The 22,922-nt window shown below is 60.1% G+C and overlaps 2 protein-coding genes across 5 annotated transcripts; one reads left to right on the forward strand and one right to left on the reverse strand.

Moving 5' to 3' along the window:
- Positions 1–54: 54 nt before the first annotated feature.
- CNOT3 (CCR4-NOT transcription complex subunit 3) lies at positions 55–19,703 on the forward strand. Of its 4 annotated transcripts, none has more exons than XM_057711026.1 (18): positions 55–465; positions 8,295–8,369; positions 8,486–8,553; positions 8,809–8,883; positions 9,031–9,120; positions 9,342–9,470; positions 9,565–9,660; positions 10,873–11,095; positions 11,187–11,320; positions 11,796–11,852; positions 13,231–13,612; positions 13,694–13,817; positions 14,668–14,866; positions 16,295–16,394; positions 16,483–16,681; positions 16,905–17,037; positions 17,754–17,879; positions 19,236–19,703. In XM_057711026.1, the coding sequence occupies exons 2-18, from the start codon at positions 8,345–8,347 to the stop codon at positions 19,332–19,334; spliced, it is 2,259 nt and encodes a 752-aa protein (XP_057567009.1). In that variant the 5' UTR covers positions 55–465; positions 8,295–8,344; the 3' UTR covers positions 19,335–19,703. The 4 variants fall into 4 exon arrangements, with proteins under 4 accessions (XP_057567009.1, XP_057567008.1, XP_057567007.1 ...); XM_057711025.1 differs by lacking the exon at positions 55–465 and adding an exon at positions 3,174–3,417 and having other exon boundaries at positions 8,292–8,369; XM_057711024.1 differs by lacking the exon at positions 55–465 and adding an exon at positions 3,174–3,417.
- On the reverse strand, positions 19,566–22,882 carry LENG1 (leukocyte receptor cluster member 1). Its single transcript, XM_057711043.1, has 4 exons — positions 22,629–22,882; positions 21,346–21,528; positions 20,506–20,765; positions 19,566–19,860 (listed from the first exon to the last, which is right to left on the reverse strand). Exons 1-4 carry the CDS (start codon positions 22,758–22,760, stop codon positions 19,647–19,649), a joined length of 789 nt encoding a protein of 262 aa, XP_057567026.1. The 5' UTR covers positions 22,761–22,882; the 3' UTR covers positions 19,566–19,646.
- Positions 22,883–22,922: the final 40 nt, after the last annotated feature.

Below are 22,922 nucleotides of genomic sequence, written 5' to 3' on the forward strand. Positions count from 1 at the left end.
CGGGCTTTTCACTTCCTCGTCGTGTGATCCCAGGAAGAAAAGAACCTTCTCCATCTCCAGGCCCCTGAGAGAACCCCGGTCATTCTGACTCTCCAGCTTTCAGCACAGGCCGTCCTGGTGGTTGTGGCATCTCAGGCAGCTGGCCTCCGCCTTTCAAGCCTCCACACTTATACCACCTAGGCATGCCTGTGAGGATGTAAAAGATGCCCAGGAAGCACTTAGCACTGGGCTCACCGTCCAGACCCCACGATGGCGCACGGCTGTTACTCTGTCCAGTGTTTGCTGAGGACTCCCCCTCCCACCCCGGTGCGTCAAGCCCCGGCTGGGTGGAGCAGACAGGCGCCCTGCCCTGGCAGGCACTCAGTGCTCTGAAAGGTCCTGCCAAGAAAGGAGAGTGCTGTGCCGCCAGGGACTGCCTACTCCGTGCTGGGAGCTGGGCTTCACAACTGCTCACTTACCTGCGAGGTCAGCATGCCTCTTAGTTACCTAGGAGGACCAGCCCTGTGGAGAGTGATGCCTCCCTAGCTCACACTTTCTCCCTGGGTCTCCTTCTAGCTCACTGGGTCCTATGTGACACCTCTTTTTGTTCCTCTCTCTGGGCCTCCCCCATCACCACACAGGACTCTGTGTGTGTCTCTGGTCCCCCAGTCCCTCCCTCAACCCAGGGCTGTCTCTGGGCCTCAAAGGCCCTCTCTGAATCTCTCCCTTCCCTCACATGAAAGAGTGTGCACACCTGGGAGGTTCTTTCCAAAGGCCAGATTACCCCAGGTCACAAATCTGATTTCTCCAGATTTATCCCTGAACTTTAAATCAGCCTTGCTTAAAAGTGACAACCTTTGCTGCCCTCTGCCTCTGGGTGTGCCAGGGAAGGGCCATCTGTCCACAGCTCTTCAGAGTCCCCATCTCCCCTGGCCAGACTAAATTGAATGGAGGGCAGGGGGGCAAGGAGTTATGAATCTCAAGAAGGAATCTGAGACACCTGGCCCTGCAGTCCTGCATACTCTTAGAGCAGAGTTTCTCAAAGTTTAATATGCTTCAGAATTGCCTGGAAGGACTGTTGAAATGGGTTTCAGGGCCCAGAGTTTCCAATTCAGTTGGTCTATGGTGGGGCTCAAAAACGTGACTTTCCAACAACTTCCCAGGTGGTGTTTATGCTGCTGTTGCAGGGACCACGCTTTGAAAACCACTGCTCTAGAAAATTCTCTATCAGGTTAATGGCATGTTAGAATCATCTCCGGAATTTTAATTACTAACGTCTGGTTCCCATCCCAAGAAACCCTTATTTAATTGGTCTCGGGCAAGGCCTGCGTATCTGGACTTTTTTTAAGCCTCCAGGTGATTCTCACGTGCAGCCAAACGTGAGAACTCCTGCTCTGGACCCTTGCTACTCCAGGTGTGAACTGTGGCCAGTCAGCACTGCCTGGTAATCTGTTAGAAAAGCAGGATCTGGGACCTCCTGAATCGGAATCTGCATTTGACAAATCCCCAGGCGATTCCTGAGGAATCTAAAAGGCACTGCTCCATCCAGGCACCACACTTTGGGTGTTTGAAGTATAGTTGATTTCCAACAGGGACCACACTTTGAATAACAACAGCCTTCTGGATCAATATCTCTTAAACTAATGATCACTCAGGAAGTTTGTAAAAGTACAGATCCCGAGGCGTCATTCCCCAGATCTGTGTGGGCCTAAGAGCACGGCATTTTTACAAGCATTAAAATTGCCACGGGTGATTCTGGTGCAGTCCTCATTTGCATCTCCCTTGGATTTATCTCACTTTCCTCCACCTAAAGGAGATGGGCAGATCTGACTTCCCATCTTGACCGTGTGACCCAGGGCAAATCCCTTCTGGCTTGCGAAAGCAAGAGTGCCTAGCAGGTTTTAACCACTAGTCATTCCCTGTATTCATTCAGCAAATGGTTACTAAGTGCTTCTTGCTGCTAAGCGCTGGAGATGCAAAAATCCGGAGGCGGGGATTCAAATAATTAAGAAAATGACGGTATACGTGCAAAACAAATCCGAATGACCAGGGCTCACGCGAGCACTCAGCGTGGGAGGTCAGGGAAGTTTTACCCCAAGAGAAGACCACTGAGCTGAGATCTGAAGGACCAGTAGGCGTTAGGAGGCGACCGTGGGAGGGGAACAGGGAATCTCATCTGTACCTCCTGTGGCGTCTTCACGACACCAAGGAAACAGAGGTGCAGAGAAATACTGTCCCGCGGTCACGTAACCACTCAGCGGCAGGACAAAAACTCCATGCCTCCATGGCGCTTCCCAACCAATTCAGCTGTGCGTGATACCAGTGACTTGGGGTATCGTCTCCTGCAAGATGTGCTAAATACAGGCACTTGGAGAAAGCCTGCGTTGCGCAGCTGAGAGACGGGGACCGGCCTGCCGGGCCAGGACACAGGGGAGGCGAAAGGATGCGCCCAGGTCCCAAGCCTGCCTGCTACGCCCGGTTTCACACGCTTTAGGCGCGGGTACCGCCCACTCGCCACACTATTGGACACTCTGGGAGGAACGGTAACAGGGCCCTCGGCGAGGAAGGGCTGGACTCTCTCGTCCGGCTCCTCCCTCTCAACCCAGGGGCTGTCTTGATTGGCAGGCGACTTCAGCCCGGCCCCCGCTTTGAAGGCACCTGTCTGTCTCCCATTAGGTACGCTGCCTTTAACGCCCACTCTCCATGCCATCCTCCGGTTTCCCCCCCCATTTCCTGGGCCAGCCAATGACTTCAGGGCAGGATGTCCCCCCACGACCAATTGCAAACGGCCCCAAACTTGACGGAAGACTTCCCGCCCCTGAACAGCCTAGCTCCTCCCCACTACCAATTGGCTGAAGAGAGGGGGGCGGGTGTATCCAATCAGCACGACACAGGTCTCCGGATTGACGCACGAGTCCTCGCGCTGGCGTGTTGTGCCCCGAGGCGGGAGGAGGAGGAGGAGCGGGGAAGAAAACCTGAGCCAATCCTAGTACCCCGCGCGGGAGGCCAATCGAACGCCGCGCCTTGCAGAGACTATCCAATCGGCGAGAGGGGGCCGGCCGCATCCCCTCCAAGAACCAATAGAGCGCGTCCGAGGGGCAAGAGCGACGTGCGGCCGGAGCAATGATAGGCCTACATTCGGGGCTCGGGGGCGGGTCGGCGCCAGAGACGAGAAGAGAGGAGGGGAGGCCTCCTCCGCCGCCGCCATCTTGGACCGGGCCCGGTCAGCTTCCGCGGAGCCATCGGCAGACGCCGCGGCCTCCCTTGAGCCCCGACCCCGTCGTCAGAACAACCCCGGGCCCACTTCCCCCCACCCCACTTCCGCTTCGCGCCGCTATCGCGATAGCGCCCGGGCCCGGGGCGCAAGAAAAAGGCGGCGGGCGCTCGCCTCCCCCGCCTGTCGCGATACGCTCCTCAGCGGCGGCGCCAGCTCCTGTGGTGAGAGCGTCAGGCTCGACTGGGCCGGACCCCTTTCCCCCCATCCCCCGGCGCTGGCGGCCGCCTCCCGCCCCTGCGACCCCGCCGCCTGTCGCGACACGGCCGCCCCCCGGCGCGCGCCCCCGCCCCCGCGCGGCCCCGGCGCCCGCCGTCCGCCCGGCGGTGCGCGCCCCCCCCCGGCCCCGGCCCCGGCCCCGCGCCCCTCTCCTCGCCCCTCGGCGGCGCCCGGGGGTCCTCCAGCGTCGGGCCCCCGCGGGGTGTGCGGGGGCGCGGGGCCCGCCCCTCGCCGCGTCAGTATTGGCTCCTCGCTGGAAGGACGGAGGCGCCCCTGGCCGCAGGTGCCCGCCCTCTCGGGGCCCAGGTGCCTGCCCCCCTCGGCGGCGGCCCCCTGTGCTGGGGGGCGGTCTCCTGCCCCGGTCGCGGGGGTGTGGGGCTGCGAGTCCCCCGGAACGCGGACCCCCGTGGGAAGCGGGTCACCCTGCCCGGGGTCCAGGGCTCCTGTCTCCGCTCCCCTCCCCTCCCGCCGCGGGCGCCACTCCTCCCCTTTGCGGAGGGGGTGGGGGCTCAAGTCCCCTGGAGTGGAGATGTCCGCTCCCGGAGCTGGAGCCTCAGCCCGAGTTCCCGCCTCTTCCACATCCCGCAGCCCAGGCCTTCTCCCGTGGGGAGTCGGGACTGTCCTCCCTGTTACCCCGCTTGGGACTCAGCGCTTCCTCCCTGGGTCTGGGTATCTGCCTCTGGCTTGTTGGATGTGCGCTGTCCCGGAGGCAGACTCTGTGCCCGCTGCCCTCCCGGCGTGGGCTTCCTCTTGTTGTCACTCCCGGCTCGAGGTCCTTTTGGTGGGGCTGTTGAGCTCCCCGGGTCTCGGGTACCCGGTTCTCTCTTGGTGGCACCTCCCAAGTTCCCGCTTTCTCCACGGCGTTAATGATCTCCTGTTTTGGGCAGTGCCAGCACCCCTGTTTCTAAGGAGGACCTGTCTCTCATCTCGGGTTGTCGCCTCCCCCAAGATTGATGCTCCTGTCCTTTTGGCACTGTTTTTTTGACACCTTCCCCCACTGCCCTCACCGTGTAGGCTGTCATTTCCCTCAGTCTGAGCTTCTACCTTTATTCACATCAGTCCGTCCACTGGGGTGTCATCTTTCCAGGGGTCAAGGATCCCATCCTCTCGGTGCCCGTCTTGGGCTCCTCGTTGCAGATGTGTAAGCGTCCCAGCACTAAAGAACCCTCTGGTGTAAGTAGTTGTAGAACCAGGGCTCATCCTTACCTGTACCCACCCTGCTGGAACCCCCTAGGAGTGTGACTTCTTAGATCTGAGGCTGCTGTACTGTGAAGTGTGGGGTTTGGGGGCTGGAGTGGTGCTTTTTTCCAGGATAAGGCACCTCTCTCAGTGTTGCCTCTTCGAGGGGTAAGGTTCCTGCCTTTGTGGGTATTGGTATTGGCCACTCTTGGATTTGAGGGGTCCTTGCCTTTCTGTGTGCCCCCTGCTGTGGGACTAAGGACCCTCTCAGGTGTTGGTGCCCAGGTGGGACCAGGCTTTTGCCCTCTCCTGAGGCATAGGTTCCTTGATGTGGGGGTGTAAGATGCCTGAGACTTGAAGGGGAGACCCCGCTGTCATCACCTTCCCCAGGACTAAAGGTTGCTCTGGTATAAATTCTCTAAGGGGAGATTTCCAGTCCCCCCACTTTGGTACTGGGCCTTGCAGTGTAGAGAGAAGTTCCTCTGCCCCAGGACCTAGCACATGCATCTTCCGGCGTCTCGGATTGCTGTGCGACAGTGTCAGCAGCCTCCCAGGTTAAGGATGGCCTCCCAGCATCACTTCCCAGCAGGCCAGAGCTCCTCACCCCATGGTACAAGGCCGCTCTACCGGCCCGTGACAGCCCCCAGGATTAGGGACTGCTAGGTATTAGTTCCCCAGGACTAAGCTTTCTGCTCTGCCTGCCTCCACCTCATCAGGCCTCTTTGCGTGGCAGTGTCATCTCCGCTGAGGGGGCGTTTGGGGCTCTCTGTTAGTTGTAGCCCCTCACTTCACGGTTGTTGGCTCCTGTAGGTCTGGCCCGCTGCTCACCCTACCCACCCCCTCAGTATAGGCTCCCTACTCGTGGGGATGTGCCTTTTTCTTGGACAGTCTCTTGGTTAAGTTTCCTTGGCCAAGCTTCTCAGATTCCTTGGTGCTGTTTGAGACTCCATGAGATGAGAGCACCAGCTCCTCTCGCCCTGAGATGCCTGCCTGTCTCAGAGTGGGCCTGCCATGGTTACCTTCCCTGGAGCATCTTGGTGGACCCTCCCAGAGTGATGGGGCTCCCAGCCCTTTAAGCACGGGACTCTTCTGTGAGGGCATCTCTACTTCAGGACTCAGTCTCCAGCTTCCTTTCTGGTCCTTTCTTGGGATCTAAGGTACAGGCATTCTCTTGCTGTGAGGTTTTTCTGTGGCGGGGTGGAGGTGTTGTCGCTGGAGCTCTTACCCACTGTAGTACCCAGTCTGTCTAGGGGCATGAATACCCGGGCCCGGGGTCCTTGCCCTTCTCTGGAGGAGCTGCCTTCCTCAGGTCAGGTCTTTCGGTCTCAGCTGTTGCCCACTTTGAGGTTCTGTCTGAAACATCACTTCCTGGGCTAGGGCTCTTGTTCCCCTGGCACCTTGCTTCCGACTCCTGCAGGATGTCCTGCCACAATCTGTTGCCCCTTTTGGAGGGTATCAACTCATCTCCTGGGCCGGGTGTCCCTGCCCACTCCACGTGGTGACTTGGAGAAAGCCTCCCCTCCCGAAGGCAAGCAGTGCCTTGTTCAGGGGTATAAACTGGGTGTCCTCTCCCTGCAGGCCGGGGCACTCGCCATGCCCCGGCATTAGGCTCCCAGGATGGAGGCAAGGAGTATAAGCTCTGTCTAAGCTTCCTGTACCCACCCCACACACCTGGGCACTAAAAGGCTCTTCAGCGTTGGGGGGTTAGAGCAAAGACTCACCCTTGCACACCTCAGTTTTGGGGTCCAGGTCAAAGGCGCTTGCCCTACCTCAGTTTGAGTCCTGTCTGCAACTATCTCCTGCATCCTCTTTTGGCTGCTTTGCCTTCCTGGAGCTGGAATTTCCCTGTGTTGGGACTGCGCCCCACCTTGGCAGGTCAGCCAGCCCTGGGCTAAGGGCGCTGCTGCTCCTCTTGCTTGGTCCTTTACAGAGGAGATTCACAGTCCCCCGAGTCCAAGGTCTGCCTTCGTGCAAAGTGGGTCCCTGTGGAGGGCGCTGCTCTGAGGTTGAGGGGCCAGCCCCGTCGCAGTGGGCTTCTGGTTCTAAGGCGTGCTCTCTGATACCCTGTGCCACCAGTAGCTACTGGGCACGTATGATTTAAATTTTAACTAGTTAACATACGAATTTGTACTTCTGTTCTTTGTTGCACTGGCCACGTTTGGAGCTGTCGCGCGTTCAGTGGCACAGATAGCACCGATCCAAGACATTTCTGTCACTGCGGAAAGTTCTGTTGGGCAGGACTGTTCCTGATGTTCCCTTCCTTGTGGGAGGGGACCCTCTTGCTGTGACTTCCCTCTGGGTTGAGGCTCTTAGTTCTCCATGTAAGGCTCTTTCTGCCTGGGCAGTTGGGGCTGCTCTGGGGCACGCCGCCCTAGGCCTGTAGCATGGGCACTCCCCAGATCTCAGGAGGCCGTGCTTTTCCGTAGAGGCCCCCCTACTGGGGGCACCTCCTGCAGCACAGGCATAACCCTGCCTTCCCGAGCCTCCCCATCTCTCCTGGTCTTGGTGTTGGGCCCTAAGGTGCGCCTTCCCCCGGGTGAAAGCTTCTGGTGACTCCCTCTGACCTCAGTCCCCTCTGGGTTGCACATAACTTCCTTTGGGATAGAGATGGCCGTCTCTAAGGATTGGGTGCTTGTCTGTGGGTTTATGTTTTCCTGAGGCTGCGTTTGCAGTGCACTTGACACGCAGTTCCTTCGTGTGTGCAGACAGCTGCCTCACAGCTAAGGGTCCCTTTCCGCTGCTCATCTTGGTAAGAGTTCTCTCTTCTCCTGGTCTTCTCTCAAGTGATGCTTTCTGCCCCCAAACCTCTAACCCTTTTTGATATTTGTCTCTGTGGGTTAGGAGTATTCTCTCGTTGGTGTAAGGATTCTTCTCTGGAATAAACTTACTTGGGGTCTAAGGCCCCCTTCTACTTGGGATCCAGCCACATCTGTGTGGGTGGGTTTAGCTTTCACAGTTGTGGGCATCTCCCATCTCCCATCTCCCCTCCTGCACGTCCACACGGGCTTAGCTGCTCCGCGGCATGTGGGATCTTCCTGGAGCTGGGATCAAACCCGTGACCTCCGCATTGGCAGGCGGATTCTCAACCACTGCACCACCTAGGAAGCCCCCTCTGTTCTTTACAGCTTGTACGTGTATGCACGGTGTCAGGCCCTTCTCCACGGGCTGCAGAATTCTCTTTGTCTTCTGAATTGTCTGAGGAGTAAACGCTCCCTGTGTTAGGGTTTTGGTCACCTGTGTGCTTGACTTCTGTATGGAAATTGTGGTCTCCAGGTCTAAGACCTTTGTCCCTCGCAGTCAGCTGTGTGCTGGATGACATTTTCCTGCTCTAAAAAATCTTTTTTGAGTGTCATCTGGGGAGAAGGTGCTTCATGCTCTAGAAATTTTCCACTTCCTGGGTCAAAGGCACACAAAAAGTATATCTGTTTCCTTCTTTCAGCAAACTCCCAGAGTCCTCTTGTGGGCCAGACCCTGTGCTGAGCAGTCAAGGCAGCGTAAGGAGAACTGGGCCCAGTCTCTGTCATCAGATAGTAAACGCATCTTCCCCTTTCCCTCCCACACACCGTTCCCAACCTCGTTCGTGTCTCTGGGTTTGAACCAGCTGGGGAGTAAATGTGTATTCCGTCCCAATCTCTCCCAGCAGCGTCCGTCTCCAGGAGAGTATGAAGAGAGTGCGTCTGTAGGGCAGGGAAGATGGCGGACAAGCGCAAACTCCAAGGTACTGGGCCTACCGCCTGCTGCCTGAGCAGTCACGTGCTCACTCTCCTCGGAACTCCTCTTTGGATGCCTGCTGCCTTGGCAGGACGCTAACAGCCTTCCTTCCTCCCCGGCCAGGTGAGATTGATCGCTGCCTCAAGAAGGTGTCCGAGGGCGTGGAGCAATTTGAAGATATTTGGCAGAAGGTACAGGGGCTGGGCCCTAAAAATCTGGGTGGGTCTCCAGGGAGGAGAGAACATGACAAGGTTGAGGAGCTCCTGAGTGTCAACCAGGGAGAGGGCCTGCATGTCCAGATGCTAGGGACCTCAGAGAAGCAGCTCGGAGGTGGACTGGGGGAGGGGGGGTCCCCGGCCCGCAGAGAGAGACTGGAGTTTTACCACTGGAGTGGGCAGTAGGGCAGCCAGAACCACACCAACACCTGGTTTCTCTCCATCCCTCAGCTCCACAATGCAGCCAACGCGAACCAGAAGGAAAAGTATGAGGCTGATCTAAAGAAGGAGATTAAGAAGCTTCAAGTGAGGGGGCTGGGGGCCCGGACTCCTGTGTCCTGAGGGCGGGGGGACAGGGAGAGCGGACTGCTGGGTCCCAGGGAGAGGAGGGGGCTGGGGCCTCGGTGCCCGGATCCTGAGGCAGTCCGACTCTCTTGCTGTTCCCACCTCCAGCGGCTGAGGGACCAGATCAAGACATGGGTAGCATCCAATGAGATCAAGGACAAGAGGCAGCTTATAGACAACCGCAAGCTCATTGAGACGGTAGGAGCCCAGAGTCTGGTACCTGGGAGGTGGGGGGTGGCTGGCTTCCTGGGTCCCCAGAGGTCCCGAGAAGAGGAGGTCTCCGCACCCGGGGAAGGCAGGGGGCCCAAGGGCTGGGAGCCTGGGGGTGGGGTTCCTGGGCCCGGGTCTGCTTGTCTGCTGGCCCTGAGTCAGCTGCTGTCCCGCTCTCGGGAGCCGCCTGCCAACTGTGCTCTTCACAGCAAATGGAACGGTTCAAAGTTGTGGAGCGAGAGACCAAGACCAAAGCCTATAGCAAGGAGGGCCTGGGCCTGGCACAGAAGGTGGACCCTGCCCAGAAGGAGAAGGAGGAGGTCGGCCAGTGGCTCACGGTGAGTTGGGGTAGAGGAAGAGGTGACCCGGGGCGCTGACCCTGGCTGTGTGAGAGGACTCTGGCTGACTGCTTGCCTTTCCCCTCCCCCCCAGAATACCATCGACACCCTAAACATGCAGGTGGACCAGTTTGAGAGTGAAGTGGAGTCCCTGTCAGTGCAGACACGCAAGAAGAAGGGCGACAAGGATGTGAGTGGGGGGCCCCTGTGCCCAGAGGACAGAGGTGGGCTGGCAGACAGGAGAGGCCGGCTCTCCGGCCTGTGGGAGTTGGGGCCTGGGCTCTTGAGGCAGGCAGGGCCGGCAGCTGGGATTGGGGGTCAAAGGGTGGGATGGGGAGGGCTTCGCAGCTGACTGGAGGGTGGGAGGTGCAGGGAACAGGTGAGGCCGACTCAAGGGTCCCACCTAGGTGTCTGGGTAAACAGTGGGGCCGTCAAGAAGAGGAGTGGTTTGGGGGACGATGCTGAGCTCTGCTTGGGTCGTAGAGTGAGTGTGAGACTTGAGGGACACCCAGGGCAGGGAGGTGGAGGAGCTACAGCTGTGGCCTCACAGCACCCAGATGGCCAGGTCCTGAGGAAAGGACAGTAGGTGTGGACAAGTTGGGACACAGAGGAGTGGTTCACTTGGCCTAAGGAGAAGAATGGTCTGAGATAAAGCCAGGGCCTGGGACCCGGATTCCAGAAAGCCAGGGTTGTAGGGTCTGGGGTCTGGGTTCATAGGGGCGCAGACTGCTTCTGCGTGTTGACGCAGAGAGTGCAGGGGACCGAGAGCTGGGCCCTGGGGACGCTGGGGTGGGGGCTGTGCCAGAGTTGGGCGTCTGAGACTGAGGGGTCTGGGGACCGTGGGCTGGGCGGGAGGTCCTTGCAGACAGGAGGGATTTGGAACCGAGGCTACGATGTCGCACCCTAAAGGGAGCGGGCCCTTGGGAGGGAGCCTGGGAGACAGGCCCCTGACTCTGGGCTTCCTCTTCAGGGTACGTGGGTGGGGGTGGCGGTGGTGACAGGTGTGAAGTATGCGCAGCAGGCTCCCCGCAGGCGGGGTTGCCGTCATCATTGTCAGAGCCAGACGGGGCAGGGGTGTTTCTGTATTCCAGAAGGAGGTCGGAGCTGGGGGAGTGGGCTCAGCAGAGAGGTGGGGGCTACCGTGGAGAGATCTGGGCGGTCACGTGGGTACAGATGGGGCCACATTGTAGGGGAGACACCGGGACCCCTGGCTCTTTTTCCAGGGGTGTTGGGGTGGGAGGAGCCGTGGGATCCCTGAGGGGTCAGGACGGGGCACACCCCAGGCGGGGCTGAGCGGGGCCTCTGGGTCTCCACCGGGGTCAGGGACTGAGGATGGGTTCTGTGGGGGCAGGAGGGGCCGGGCAGGCCCTGCAGCCCCTGAGCCTGGCCCTGGGCTCGCCAGCAGAAGCAGGACCGGATCGAGGGCCTGAAGCGGCACATCGAGAAGCACCGCTACCACGTGCGCATGCTGGAGACCATCCTGCGCATGCTGGACAACGACTCCATCCTCGTGGACGCCATCCGCAAGATCAAGGATGACGTCGAGTACTACGTCGACTCGTCCCAGGACCCCGACTTCGAGGAGAACGAGTTCCTCTACGACGACCTGGACCTCGAGGACATTCGTGAGGCCCGGGCTTGGCCTGCGGGCAAAGGGCGGTGGGGGCTGGGGGGAGGGCGTCCCCGCCGGCTCACGTGCCCTCCCCGCCCCCACAGCACAGGCGCTGGTCGCCACCTCCCCCCCCAGCCACAGTCACATGGAGGATGAGATCTTCAACCAGTCAAGCAGCACGCCCACCTCGACCACCTCCAGCTCTCCCATCCCACCCAGCCCGGCCAACTGTACCACGGTGAGGCCTGGGGTCTGAGTCTCCGAGGAGGGCACGGGGTGGGGGGGCGGCTGAGGCAGTGTCCTGCAGGAGGGGAGCCTGGGTACCTGGGGTCTGGGCCCTTGGGACTGTAGATTGCCAATAGGGTGGTTAGGGCCACACGTGGGTCCTGGGTGTGGAGGAGGGAGGCTGGTGCCTAGGGTGCCAAGGAGGCTGAGCCGCTGGACACCTGGCAAAGGCTGGAGGGTCAGATTCCTATAGGAGAGTGTGTTCGTGAACCTTTAAGAGGCTGGCAGGTGGTGCTGGCCCCCAGAAGACAAGCGCCCTAGGGAGCAGGATGTATGTAGGTTCCCCAGTGAGATGAAGGTCATGGGGCTTGAAGAGCTCTGGGGCCAGAAGGTCGGTCAGCTGGGTTCACATCTGGGAGGTTCAGAGATTGGCGTCTGTGTCAGGGCCCTAGAGACACAGGTTTCTGACTGCGCCTCTCGAACCTCAGGAAAACTCTGAAGATGACAAGAAGAGGGGACGCTCGACGGATAGTGAAGTCAGCCAGGTGGGTCCGATGGGCGTCGGACGTTGATGGGCCCAGCACTCCCTCAGCCGCTGGTTCCCAGAGGCTTACGGAGGCCTGGGTGTGGCCCTGGTGCTGGGCTTTGGGGACACGGTGGGTAGGCTGCCCTGAGGGAGGCCCGCGGTACTGATGGGCAAGCAGACGGTGCGTGGCTGGTGCTGTGGTTGGGAGATGCTTCTCGGGAGGGGCGCCTGCCCTGAGCACTAGAGGAAGGTCCGTGTCTGTGCGGGGCAGTGGCAGGTGACACAGGCCAGTCGTGGTGGACTTGGAGGTGTGGAGAGGTGAGCCTAGCCGGGTCCACGGGGCTGACGGTGAGCACAGGACCTTAGATGGTCGTGCTGAGGGGCCCACACCTGGAGGACCAGCTCTGAAAGGCCCAGCTAGCCCCAGAAAAGACAGGACGAAAGCCATACAGGTTTCTTTTCTTGGGGATGCTCTGGGCCTTGGCTGTGCCGACGGTGTGCATCACAAGTGTCCCGGAGGGGACGTGCCTCTCAGAGTTTCTTCCCCTTGGTGAGCCCCGTGGATTCCGCTCGTGTCTGCCAGGACAGGAGCCCATTAGCAAACGCTGTGGCACAAGAATGCTGTCTTTAGGCAGGAGGAGAGTGGGCCTGAAACCCCTCTGTGGGCTCGGGGGCGGGGCTGGTCCCGAGGGGGACCCTGAGGCAGGAGTTGCTGAGGCTGGTGTGGGACCTGGGTGACCATGCGTGGTGCCAGGAAGGAGTCGGTCGCAAGTCCTGCTTGGCACGTAGTGAGCGTGAGGTGCCCGTGGGCCTCGGCATGGGTCCAGGAGGCAGTGAGGACGGCAGCCGGGTAGGTGCGAGAGGGACTGTCAGCAGCTCAGCCGCGGGGGTCTCGTGGGCACATTACTGGACTCTGCTTTGTGGGGTGCTGGTCATTAACAGCCCCCTGAGTTGCTTTCGGGACCTTTTAAGTGGCATTCAGAACGACTGTCCTGTTTTCAGCTGTTTTCTCCCCTGGCACTCCTGGCTGGGCCCAGCTAACCTGGTACTGAGGACGTGTGTGGGTTTCCCACTCCTCCCCTGTCGTCAGGTGGATGGGTCTCTCTTGTACCCAAATGGTGTCTCAGGTCCCCGTGGGACATCATGGGGATGCCCAGGCAGGACGTGGCAGGCTAGGTGCAGGCTAGAGACGCGTGAGCGTTGTGTGCTTGAAGGTGGAGGTTGAAGCCGTGAGGGTGAATGAGGTCACCTGGGTCCCTGGGGAGGGGGAGGGGGCAGCCGCGGGCAGCAAGGCCAGCAGTGAGGATGGAGCCTTTTTCGGGGGTAGGGATGTGCGGGAGGCTTGCTAGACCTGTCAGCCCGCGGGGTCCTGACCCTCTTCTCCCTCCCATCTGCAGTCTCCAGCCAAAAACGGCTGCAAGCCTGTCCACAGCAACCAGCACCCTCAGTCCCCAGCTGTGCCGCCAAGCTACCCCTCCGGCCCCCCGCCTGCCACGTCTGCCCTGAGCACCACCCCTGGCAACAACGGCGCCCCTGCCCCAGCAGCAGCCCCGAGTGCCCTGGGCCCCAAGGCCAGCCCAGCTCCCAGCCACAACGCGGGCACCCCCGCCCCCTACGCGCAGGCTGTGGCCCCGCCCGCTCCCGGTGGGCCCAGCCCCGCCCAGCCCCGGCCCCCCAGCGCCCAGCCTGGCGGCGGCGGCAGTGGAGGTGGCGGAGGAGGCAGCAGTAGCAGTAACGGCAGTGGAGGCGGAGGCGCTGGCAAGCAGAATGGCGCCACCAGTAAGAGGGCAGTGGCGGGGCCGGGGAGGGGTCCTGCGGCGGCTGCCCGAGGCCCCTTTCATGCCCTCGTCCGTCCCCCAGGTTACAGCTCCGTCGTGGCAGACAGCCCGGCAGAGGCGGCTCTCAGCAGCAGTGGGGGCAGCAGTGCCAACGGCCAGGCCCTGGGCCCCCCATCTGGCCCCCACAACCCACCTCCCAGCACCTCGTGAGTGTCTGGCCTCGGGCAGGGCTGGGGACGGGCGGCCTTTGGTGCAGATGTGGGCCCTGTGCTTGCCGCGGTGGGGGGTTTCTGCCCCCTGGTTAGAGTCTATGTCCCGACGTCTTCTCAGCTTGGGGTATCAGACACATCTGTCCTCCAGCCTCGCCCTGAAACATTCCTCGTGAAGTGGGATTGTTCTCAGAGTCCACACACACCTCCTTGGTGACCGGTTGGAACTCTCTGACTCTCCCTTTCCCAGAGGAGTCTTGTTTTGTCCTCCCAGTTCCTCCCTTTTCTGTGTCCTGCCCCAAGCCTTCCTGACTGTACCGGAGGGCTCAGTGTCCACGTCTCAAAGTGAAGCATCCCCATCGTCCTTCCTCTCCCCAGACACCCCTCCAGATCTTAGGTCAGACCATCTCGCTGGTTCCCTGTTTTCTGGAAGAATGCCCCGCGAGAGAGCTTAGTCTCCTGTGTGGGGCGTGGGAAAGACCTCCGCAGGTGCCTCACCCCTGGGCTCTAGGTGGGCCGCCCTGTTTCGTGGTTTCCCACACGGCTCTGCACGGGCCACTCCAGCAGGCCCAGCTGCTTCCCGGAGAGCGTGTAGCCATGTGCCCTCCAGGAGCGTCCTGAGGGCGCTGCTTCCCACCTCCACAGCTCTTCTCTACTGGGAAGTGATCACAAGGAGCAGGTTCTTCCTTGGCCCGAAGAGGAGCTCTCCTGTCTGCATTCCCCAGCCAGCCCCATTTTCTGTGCACTCTCCCTTTTTGTTTCCTTTCCCTGATCACCCACCCCTTCCTGTCCATCCCACCCTTGGGGACCCTCCTCTAAGCCTCCAACCCTTTGTACCCCTCCCCAGGAAGGAACCCAGTGCGACGGCCCCAACAGGTGCTGGGGGCGTGGCCCCAGGCTCAGGGAACAACTCCGGGGGACCCAGCCTCTTGGTGCCACTACCTGTGAACCCCCCCAGCTCCCCAACGCCCAGCTTCAGCGAGGCCAAAGCAGCCGGCGCCCTGCTCAACGGACCTCCACAGTTCAGCGCCGCCCCAGAGATCAAGGTGGGCCCTGCACTTCCCCGGTGGGCCCCGAGCTTCTCTGTCCGGGCTCTGCGTCTCCACTCCGGATGCTCGCTGTCCGCTGGCTGCAGGTCTCTGCCTGCCCTCTCCACCTCCAGCCCTCGTGCTCTGGCTCTCTGGCGTCTCTCCCCGGGCACACCTGCGCCCAGAGATGCCTCCCCTCATCTCTGGGCTTCTCTGTCACCTCGCACCTGGCTCTCTGTCCCTCTGGGTGCTTTCCTTGCTCCAGCGTGTACTTGCTCACTCACTCTCCTGGTGTCCACTGTCATCGCCCTCCTTCCAGCCCTTGGCCTCTATCCCCATTTCTCCCCATAAGATGCATTACTTCCCACGACCCGCTCTCCAGAGCTGACCGCCCTCTTCTCTTCTAAGAAACCATTTAAGTCCAGAAAACACCTGACGTCTGCTCAGAGCCACTTCATGCTGGGTGAACGTACCCACTTCCTGCCTTCTGTGCAGGGAGCAGAGCGGGACTGTATGGGGGCGTGTCTGGTTGGGGTGGAGGCCGGGGGTGCTGTGGACCCACATAGGTGTGTCTGACGTAACCTGGGGAGATAGCCCAGCAAGAGCTCTTGGGGGTGGGGGAGGATGGTGATGTCTGAGGTGGGACCTCGGCCAGGTGGTGTGGGGTCGCAGTGGCAGGAAGGGCTAACAGAGGAAGGCGTGGCTCTCCCGGGCCGGAGTTCCAGGAGGGGCTGCTGCTGGAGCTGTAGTGAAAGCCTAGGCAGCAGGGTTCAGCAGAGGGAAGAGGAACGGGGTGCAGGCTGGCTGCAGGGCCAGCGTCTGAAAGGGCAGCAGCAGGACATGGGTTGACCATTTGGGCCAGTGTGTTTTGGGGGTTTTGAGGGGGGAGGTTTGTTTGCTTTTTTTGGCTGCTCTACACAGTTGCAGGGTCTTAGTTCCCCAACCAGGATCCCTGGGCCCTTGACAGTGAAAGTGCGGAGTCCTGACCACTGGACTGCCAGGGAGTTCCTTGGGCCACTGTGTTTTATTTAACCTCCGTCCCACAGGAGGCAGGGTGAGAGGGGCCCCACTGTCAGGGTCCAAGTGCTGCATTGCCTCCTGTGGAAAATGTAATTAATCACAGTCACTCCTCAAATATGATAGGGTTCTTTGGAATAATCCTCATGAAGCTCTCAGGATAGTTTCTGGCTCAGAATAAGCACCCAGATTTTAGAGATGCGGCCGACAGGAAACTCAGGGTGTGTTTTTCTGGAGAGAAAAATGAGCCTTGAGATTTTCAAAACAGGTTCACAACTTTTTTTTAATGACTGGGTGCGTGATGGGGAAGGGTGGAAAGGTTTTGAGTAGAGAGATGACGGAGAGAGACGTGGTTGGGAAGGTCCCCTCTCGCACCAGCAGCCTGGGCTCCGCCGCACCCCCTCAGGCCCGCACCTCTTCCCTCCCCAGGCCCCTGAGCCTTTGAGCTCCCTGAAGTCCATGGCAGAGCGGGCAGCCATCAGCTCCGGCATCGAGGACCCCGTCCGCACGCTGCACCTGAGCGAGCGAGGTGAGCGTCTGGGGGCGGAGCGGGCCGGCCAGGGCGGGGGGCTGGGCACAGCAGCCTCACCGCTCGCTGGCACCCCCGCCCCCCACAGACATCCTCCTGAGCAGCACGTCGGCTCCCCCGGCCTCAGCCCAGCCGCCCCTGCAGCTGTCGGAGGTGAACATACCGCTGTCCCTGGGTGTGTGTCCACTGGGGCCTGTGCCCCTCACCAAGGAGCAGCTCTACCAGCAGGCCATGGAAGAGGCCGCCTGGCACCACATGCCCCACCCCTCAGACTCTGAACGTATCCGGTGAGGGGCCACCGTGGGGGTGGGTGCAGGCCTCTGAGTCTGAGGGAGCCCTGCCCTGGGGCTCTCCACGGGAGGCAGGGACTGAGCTGGTGAAGGCTGGGTGATGCGGTGCCCGAGCCGCTCCTTTTGATCCGTGAGAGGAGGCAGGGAGGGCAGGTCCTGCCCGCCCTTCAGACCACAGGGGCTGGTGGGCACTGGCACTGACCCTCCTGTCCCCCCACAGGCAGTATCTCCCCCGGAACCCCTGCCCGACGCCCCCCTACCACCACCAGATGCCACCCCCACACTCGGACACCGTGGAGTTCTACCAGCGCCTGTCGACCGAGACGCTCTTCTTCATCTTCTACTATCTGGAGGTACAGCAGGGCCCCCGGGGCAGCCTCGGGCCCCCCGGCTTCGCCGCCACCGCCGCCGTCCCCCCTCGGGCTGGAGGGGTGAGGTGGGTGCCCCACTGCGGCCACTGGGACCGCACCCCCTCCCCATCCCCCAGTCCTGGCCCCCCTCCCCCCCCCCCCAAAGCTAAACCTGTCCCTGTCCCTGCCCCCGCCCCCACTCTAGGGCTGAGGGCAGGGCTGTTGAGGCCGAGGGCTGGGTTGGTCTAGCGCAGCCGCCGGGGAGCCCAGCCGCACCTCTGGCCGCCCAGTGGCACGGCCCACAGTGCCTGTGCTGCTGACTCTGGCTGCGCTGGCACGCTGCTCACTGGCACGTTCTTGGGCCTCCCTGGGGACCGCTAGGGAACTGTCCAACCTCTGCGTGACCCCAGTGAGTCACCAGTGACCCCCTCCTGCACCCCACCTCGGGGAAGTTTCTACACTGCCTCCTCTTAGCTCTCATCACGATTAGTTTCTCTTCCTCCTCAACGCTTCTCTGAAAGTAATTTCCACTTCCTGTCTCATTTTCCTTCTGGCCAGCGTTGGTATGTTTTGTGCCCCAGCCCATCTCTACTTGGATGGTCCAGCCCACCCTCGGTCTGTGGCGGGGCCCGGGGTCAGCCCTGTTGCCCTGCCCCACCCCCCGGCCCCCACCCATTTGGGAGGCCCCCTGATCCCCTGTTCCGCCCTTCCTCCCCCAGGGCACGAAGGCACAGTACCTGGCAGCCAAGGCCCTGAAGAAGCAGTCGTGGCGATTCCACACCAAGTACATGATGTGGTTCCAGAGGCACGAGGAGCCCAAGACCATCACTGACGAGTTCGAGCAGGTGAGGGCCCTTCCCTGTGCCCCGTCCACCCTGGTCCCGCTGGCTGAGTTGGGGTAGAGTCCCCACTCCACACGCAGGCTGGCAGCCCTGCTGCCCCTCCCTGTGCCACCAGCTTCAGCCAGCTCAGTCCCCAGGCCGGCCGCCCTGCCTGGGACGTCGTCCTCCTCATTCCCCACTGGCCAAGCCCTGGTTACCCCGGAAGTCCCAGCCTCCACGTCTCCTGCTCAGAGGAGCCTTCCCCAGCCCCCCACACCGCCTGTGCCTCTTCTCTCCTCTGGCACGGCGGGGTGGGGGGGTATCTCCCACCCAAGACCGTGGGCTGCACTGCACGGGGACCCTGACGGTCCCCAGCACCCAGCAGCGCAGTGGCTCAACACATGCGAGTGGGGAAGCTTTTGTGTTTTCTAATGATTGATTGGGACCTCCCACTGCTTGCAAACCACTCTGGAGCCAGACTACCTGGGTTGGAACCCAGCTCTAGCTGGTGACCGTGGACGATTCACTTGAACACCTGTCTCCGTTTCCTTACCTGTAAAAACGGGGTAACAGCACCCACTTCTGTGCCGTTGTTATGAGGATTAAATGAGTTAATAACGTGTAAGCACTTGGCGGTGCCTGCTCTGGAGTGTCACGGGCGTGCTGTACTTCATTTCAACTTGTAGCTGCTATGTTCCACAGTGGTTTTTCCACTAGGTCTTTACCTGATGCCAAGCACTGAGCAAGGGCCTTGTCCTCAGAGAACTCAGTCTCCTCCCCTCCATTCTTTCAGGTTCTTTGAAGCATTTCCACCATTCATTCAGAACCCGGCCCCATTCCCACTATGTCTTCTCGGACACTAACCACAGACGTCCTTTGCCCTCCCGGTTTGGTTCAGCGTAATCCTCTGAGTCAGTGTATTTTCAGGCATCAGTCTTTCAGAAGCCCCCACACCACCGCTGTTGCCAATAAAACGCCTGTCCTGGCAGCGTGCCTGGGTGTAGACTCCCAGCCTGTTCCACGGCCTCAAGGGTTTTGTGAAGACTAAACCCTAGGACCTGCGTCATGTGCTCGGCACGTGACCAGTGCTCGAAAGCCACAGCCATTGCGCGAAGCCCTAGGACGCTTGGCACACGTGCCTGGGGTCGAGGCCCGGCTCTGGCGCGTGGCCTCCCCATGCCTCTGTTTCCTGTGAAGCGGGAGTGATAACATTTCCTACCTGAGAAGAGCCTTGTGAGGGGGGCGTGAGACGGCGTGTGCATGCAGGGCAGGCGGCCTGGCGCCTGGCTCATCCACGGCCCTGAGACCTGTCCCTCTGTCGGTCTGACCCAGATCCCCGACCACCGCATCCACTCACTGACCGCCTTCTCCCCCGGCCAGGGCACCTACATCTACTTTGACTACGAGAAGTGGGGCCAGCGGAAGAAGGAAGGCTTCACCTTTGAGTACCGCTACCTGGAGGACCGGGACCTCCAGTGACACCGGCCCCTCCCTCCACCCCCTCCCCCCGCATGCTGATCCCCCTGCCCAGGTGAGGGCCTGCCCTGGAAGACTGGGGGGAGGCCCCAGGCCACAGGGCAGCCCCCTCCCCCAGGAAGCAGGGAGGGGGCCGGGAGGCTTTCTCTTCCTCTCAGCCCCACCCTGGGGGCCCGGGGGCGAGGGCTGCCCCCTCCTCCCCTCCCCAGTGAGGGACATTTTTTGGTAAACCTATTTTCATTTTGGAAAATATTTATGAATAAATAGTTTTATATGACGGCTGGCAGCAGCGGCCTCTCCTGTACCCCCTCAGAGTCAGTGAGCCGGGGGGGGCTCCTGCCGGCGGGGACGCCGGGCCAGCTGGGGGTTGAACTGGGAGTTGTACCGCCTCCGCCGGTCATCCATCTCTTCTGGCTGGTCCTCCTGGGCTGCTGTGCCTCCGACCCGGGCCAGCAGGGCCTCTGCCCGAGCCCTCTCAGCTGCTTCCCGCCGGAGACGTTCAGCTCGGAGCTGCTCCAGGGATGGGGCTCTGCGAGGAGAGGCGAGTCGGTTCAGGAAGCTGGTAGCCCCAGCAAGCCCCAGCGTCCTCTGGGAGGGAGCGGCCGCCTGGGAGGGAAGGAGTCTGGGGCTGGGACCCAGAAGCTGGCCTCCCCACCTCTACCAGCAGGTGCCCGTCCACCACTCATCAGCTGTGTGACCCTGAACACAGCCCGGCCCCCCATTTCCTCACCTGTAGAATAAAGGAGACTGGTTGGTATACCTGGTCTACACTTGGGGGTCTGGCATCCCCGGGACACAAACCTGCTTTTACTGTAACCCAGTGGTTCTCAAACTCTGGTCTCAAAAACAACCTCAGAGAGTTTCTGTTTCAGTGGATTCTCTCTGTTAGTATCTAGTGTATACAAAACAAATGAGAAACCTTAACACAAGCAAATGTTCCACTAGCTACCAGGGCGGTGGTGTCTCCCCATATCATGTAGCCTCTGGAAACCGCAGGAACAAGACTGAAAAATAGGCTTGACTTCGCAGACCCCGTGAAGGGGTGTCAGGACCCCCGGGGTCCCTGGACCACGTGTTGAGAACATGTATTTAGGCCCCAGACCCCACCTGTCCCAACCAGAGCTTCCATGTTGCCATGTGGCTATGGCCAAGCCCCAAGACCCAGACTCCTTACTCTTTGGGTCGTCGTTTCTCAAACCCCTCCTTTTCCTTTCTGCTGTGACTGCCGTCGTCACCACTATGCTTTCTCTTCCCCAAATGCTTCTGCATCTCCCGCAGAGGGTCCAAACGGTTCTTGATCTTCTCATCTGGTCCTGGACCAGAAGGGGGGCCGCCCCGCCTTGGGGGAAGCTGGTACCAAGGGGGCTGAGTTTGGGCTTCCGCTGCACTCTGGCCCAGGTACGTCAGGATGCCCAAAGCTTTCTCTTGTCTCTCCTGAAGGAGACAGAAAATGTGGAAATGAGAATGTCAAGCATGTCTCCTCTTGGGGAGCCCAGGGACACCCAAGGTTCCTGAGAAGGCAGAACCAGACATTCAGCCAACGGGCCCTGTCACGAGCCAACTCTGCCAAGTGCTGGGGACACAACACACCAGTACACATGGGGCTCCTGCTCTGGGGACACAGTGGCGGCTTCGGCAACAAAAGCACAGGAAGGAGCTGCTTTAGGTTAGGGTTCAAAGGCAGGCATCTTTGGGGAGATAATTGAATAAAAACCTGAAAGAAGCAAGCAAGGCAGAGGATTGAGGTGGGAGGAGGCAAGTTCAGAGTTTGACAGGAATCCCCAGAGAGCAGGTGAGGGACAGGTTCTGATTTACATTTAAAAGGCTCCTTAACACTTCCCAAATATCTATAAGCTCTGGACAGCCGGTTAGAGACCTCAGAGGTGTGAGTTCTCTACATTAGCTTGTTTAATCACCATATCCCTGAACGCTCCTTAGTCACACCTGAGGGCAAGGTGCTCCCCCACCCCCAGCTCCATCCATGACTCTGATGAAGAGGGCAAGACCAACTTACTTTCTCTTGTCGCTTCTCTTCCTCATACTCTTTATTGCCTCTGGTCACCCCCTTCCCTTCTTCCAGCAGCTCCCGAAATAGATCCACAGGGCCAGAGCTGCTTGGGGCTCCTGCCTCTGCTGCTTTGAGAGCAGGTAGTGAGTTCTGATGCCTGGCTTTCTTCCGCAGGAATTCTGTGCGGGCCTAGGGGGAAAAAGTTATAGGCAGGCCATATATACATTACTAATAAGAAAAAAACATCAACTTGTACACCTGAAATATATGCAGTTTATTGTATATCAATTATATCTCAATAAAAGTTCTTAAAGAAGTTATAGGCAGAACATTCAGAACCTAAATGTTTTTCAAGGAACTGAGCCTGGTGCCAACCACAGAAAATCGCAGGCTGTGGTGCTGGGGGCTGTAAAGGAAGTGGACAGGGGCGCTGGGAGCCCAGAAGAGGCACCTGTTCCAGCCCTGGGAGAGGGGGGAGGAATGAGGCAACGCCTGGGTTTGTAAGCTACCTTCCAAAAAGCAAACCAGGGGGGTTCCCAATCTCGAGTGACGCAATCAAGACAGCTATGAAGGCAGCTGATTCGTGTATTAGGACAGGTGATCTGAACTCCGGGCAAAACTCCAAGTCGCTGTCCCCAGCTGATGTGCAATTTCTACTGATAAATGTGAATTTCAAAAGCCCTGGCTACCTCCCAGCCAGCTGATCGCCAGCTGACGATCAGCTTAGCCAAAGGACTGGAAGCCAGGTGTAAACCAAACAGGTCAGGGGTTCTAGAGAGAGCCTCTAGTGTTTTGTGTGTGGGGAGCGGTCCAGGCAAAAGGCTCGCCCGACAGAGCGGAACTGGCTTGTTCTCCTCTGTCATTTCGCTGTCTTCCTCTCTGAAACATCTCACTTCTCCGCACAATGGAAACAACAGCCCCTCTGAGAACGAACACGGCTTGAGAGATTCTGCAAGCCAAGCGCTCCACACGGGGTGAGCATAGAGTAGGCGTCCACTAAATGGGGAGTTCGTGCAGCTAAACTAAACAGTGGCCCGAGTTTCCTTAAACTGCTCAGGGCTTCGCTTATTCACGAACTACTACTCCGGCCTCGAGAAGCACAGGAACGGGGAGCACCAAGACCAGGGAGAGGGAGGGGTCAGCAGAAGACCGCACGTGCGCTTCCGGGGAGTCTGACCCCAGATTCCGCACGGCGCACACTGCGCCTGCGCGCCGCCCCACTTCCGGCCCCGCCCGCAGCGCCTGCGCGCTCGGCCCCAGAGCCCGGCCCGGCCGGACTGCGAGCTTACTTCTTGCTGAGCGAGCAGCGCCCTCCGCTCCCGCTCTTTCTCCTCCTCCCGGGCTTGGGCCTCGTCTCGCCGCACGCGGGCGACATTGTCCTTGTTCCGGACGTGCCAGCTCTTCTTGGGTAAGATATTCATGGCGCCGTAGCTGTCCACAGACTGACAGGCCCGCCTCCTAGCACTTCCGATTGGCGAGACGATGGCCCCCTCCCTGTTTATGCCTCGGCCACGGATTGGTCCTAGACTTTCTGGCACGCCCCTCTGGGTTTGTCGCGAAAGCTGACTGGCTGAGACTCCCAC

Source organism: Hippopotamus amphibius, chromosome 16 (genome assembly GCF_030028045.1).
Source record: "Hippopotamus amphibius kiboko isolate mHipAmp2 chromosome 16, mHipAmp2.hap2, whole genome shotgun sequence".
Classification (NCBI taxonomy): domain Eukaryota; kingdom Metazoa; phylum Chordata; class Mammalia; order Artiodactyla; family Hippopotamidae; genus Hippopotamus; species Hippopotamus amphibius.

Coding starts and splice junctions, on each gene's coding strand:
- CNOT3 (XM_057711026.1), top strand. CDS start 8,345: ATGGCGGACAAGCGCAAACTCCAAG. Junction 8,884..9,030: donor AGGAGATTAAGAAGCTTCAA/GTGAGGGGGCTG, acceptor TCCCACCTCCAG/CGGCTGAGGGACCAGATCAA. Junction 13,818..14,667: donor AACCCACCTCCCAGCACCTC/GTGAGTGTCTGG, acceptor ACCCCTCCCCAG/GAAGGAACCCAGTGCGACGG.
- LENG1 (XM_057711043.1), bottom strand. CDS start 22,760: ATGAATATCTTACCCAAGAAGAGCTGGCACGTCCGGAACAAGGACAAT. Junction 20,766..21,345: donor AAGAGAAGCGACAAGAGAAA/GTAAGTTGGTCT, acceptor TGTCTCCTTCAG/GAGAGACAAGAGAAAGCTTT. Junction 19,861..20,505: donor GAGAAACGACGACCCAAAGA/GTAAGGAGTCTG, acceptor CTCTCCTCGCAG/AGCCCCATCCCTGGAGCAGC.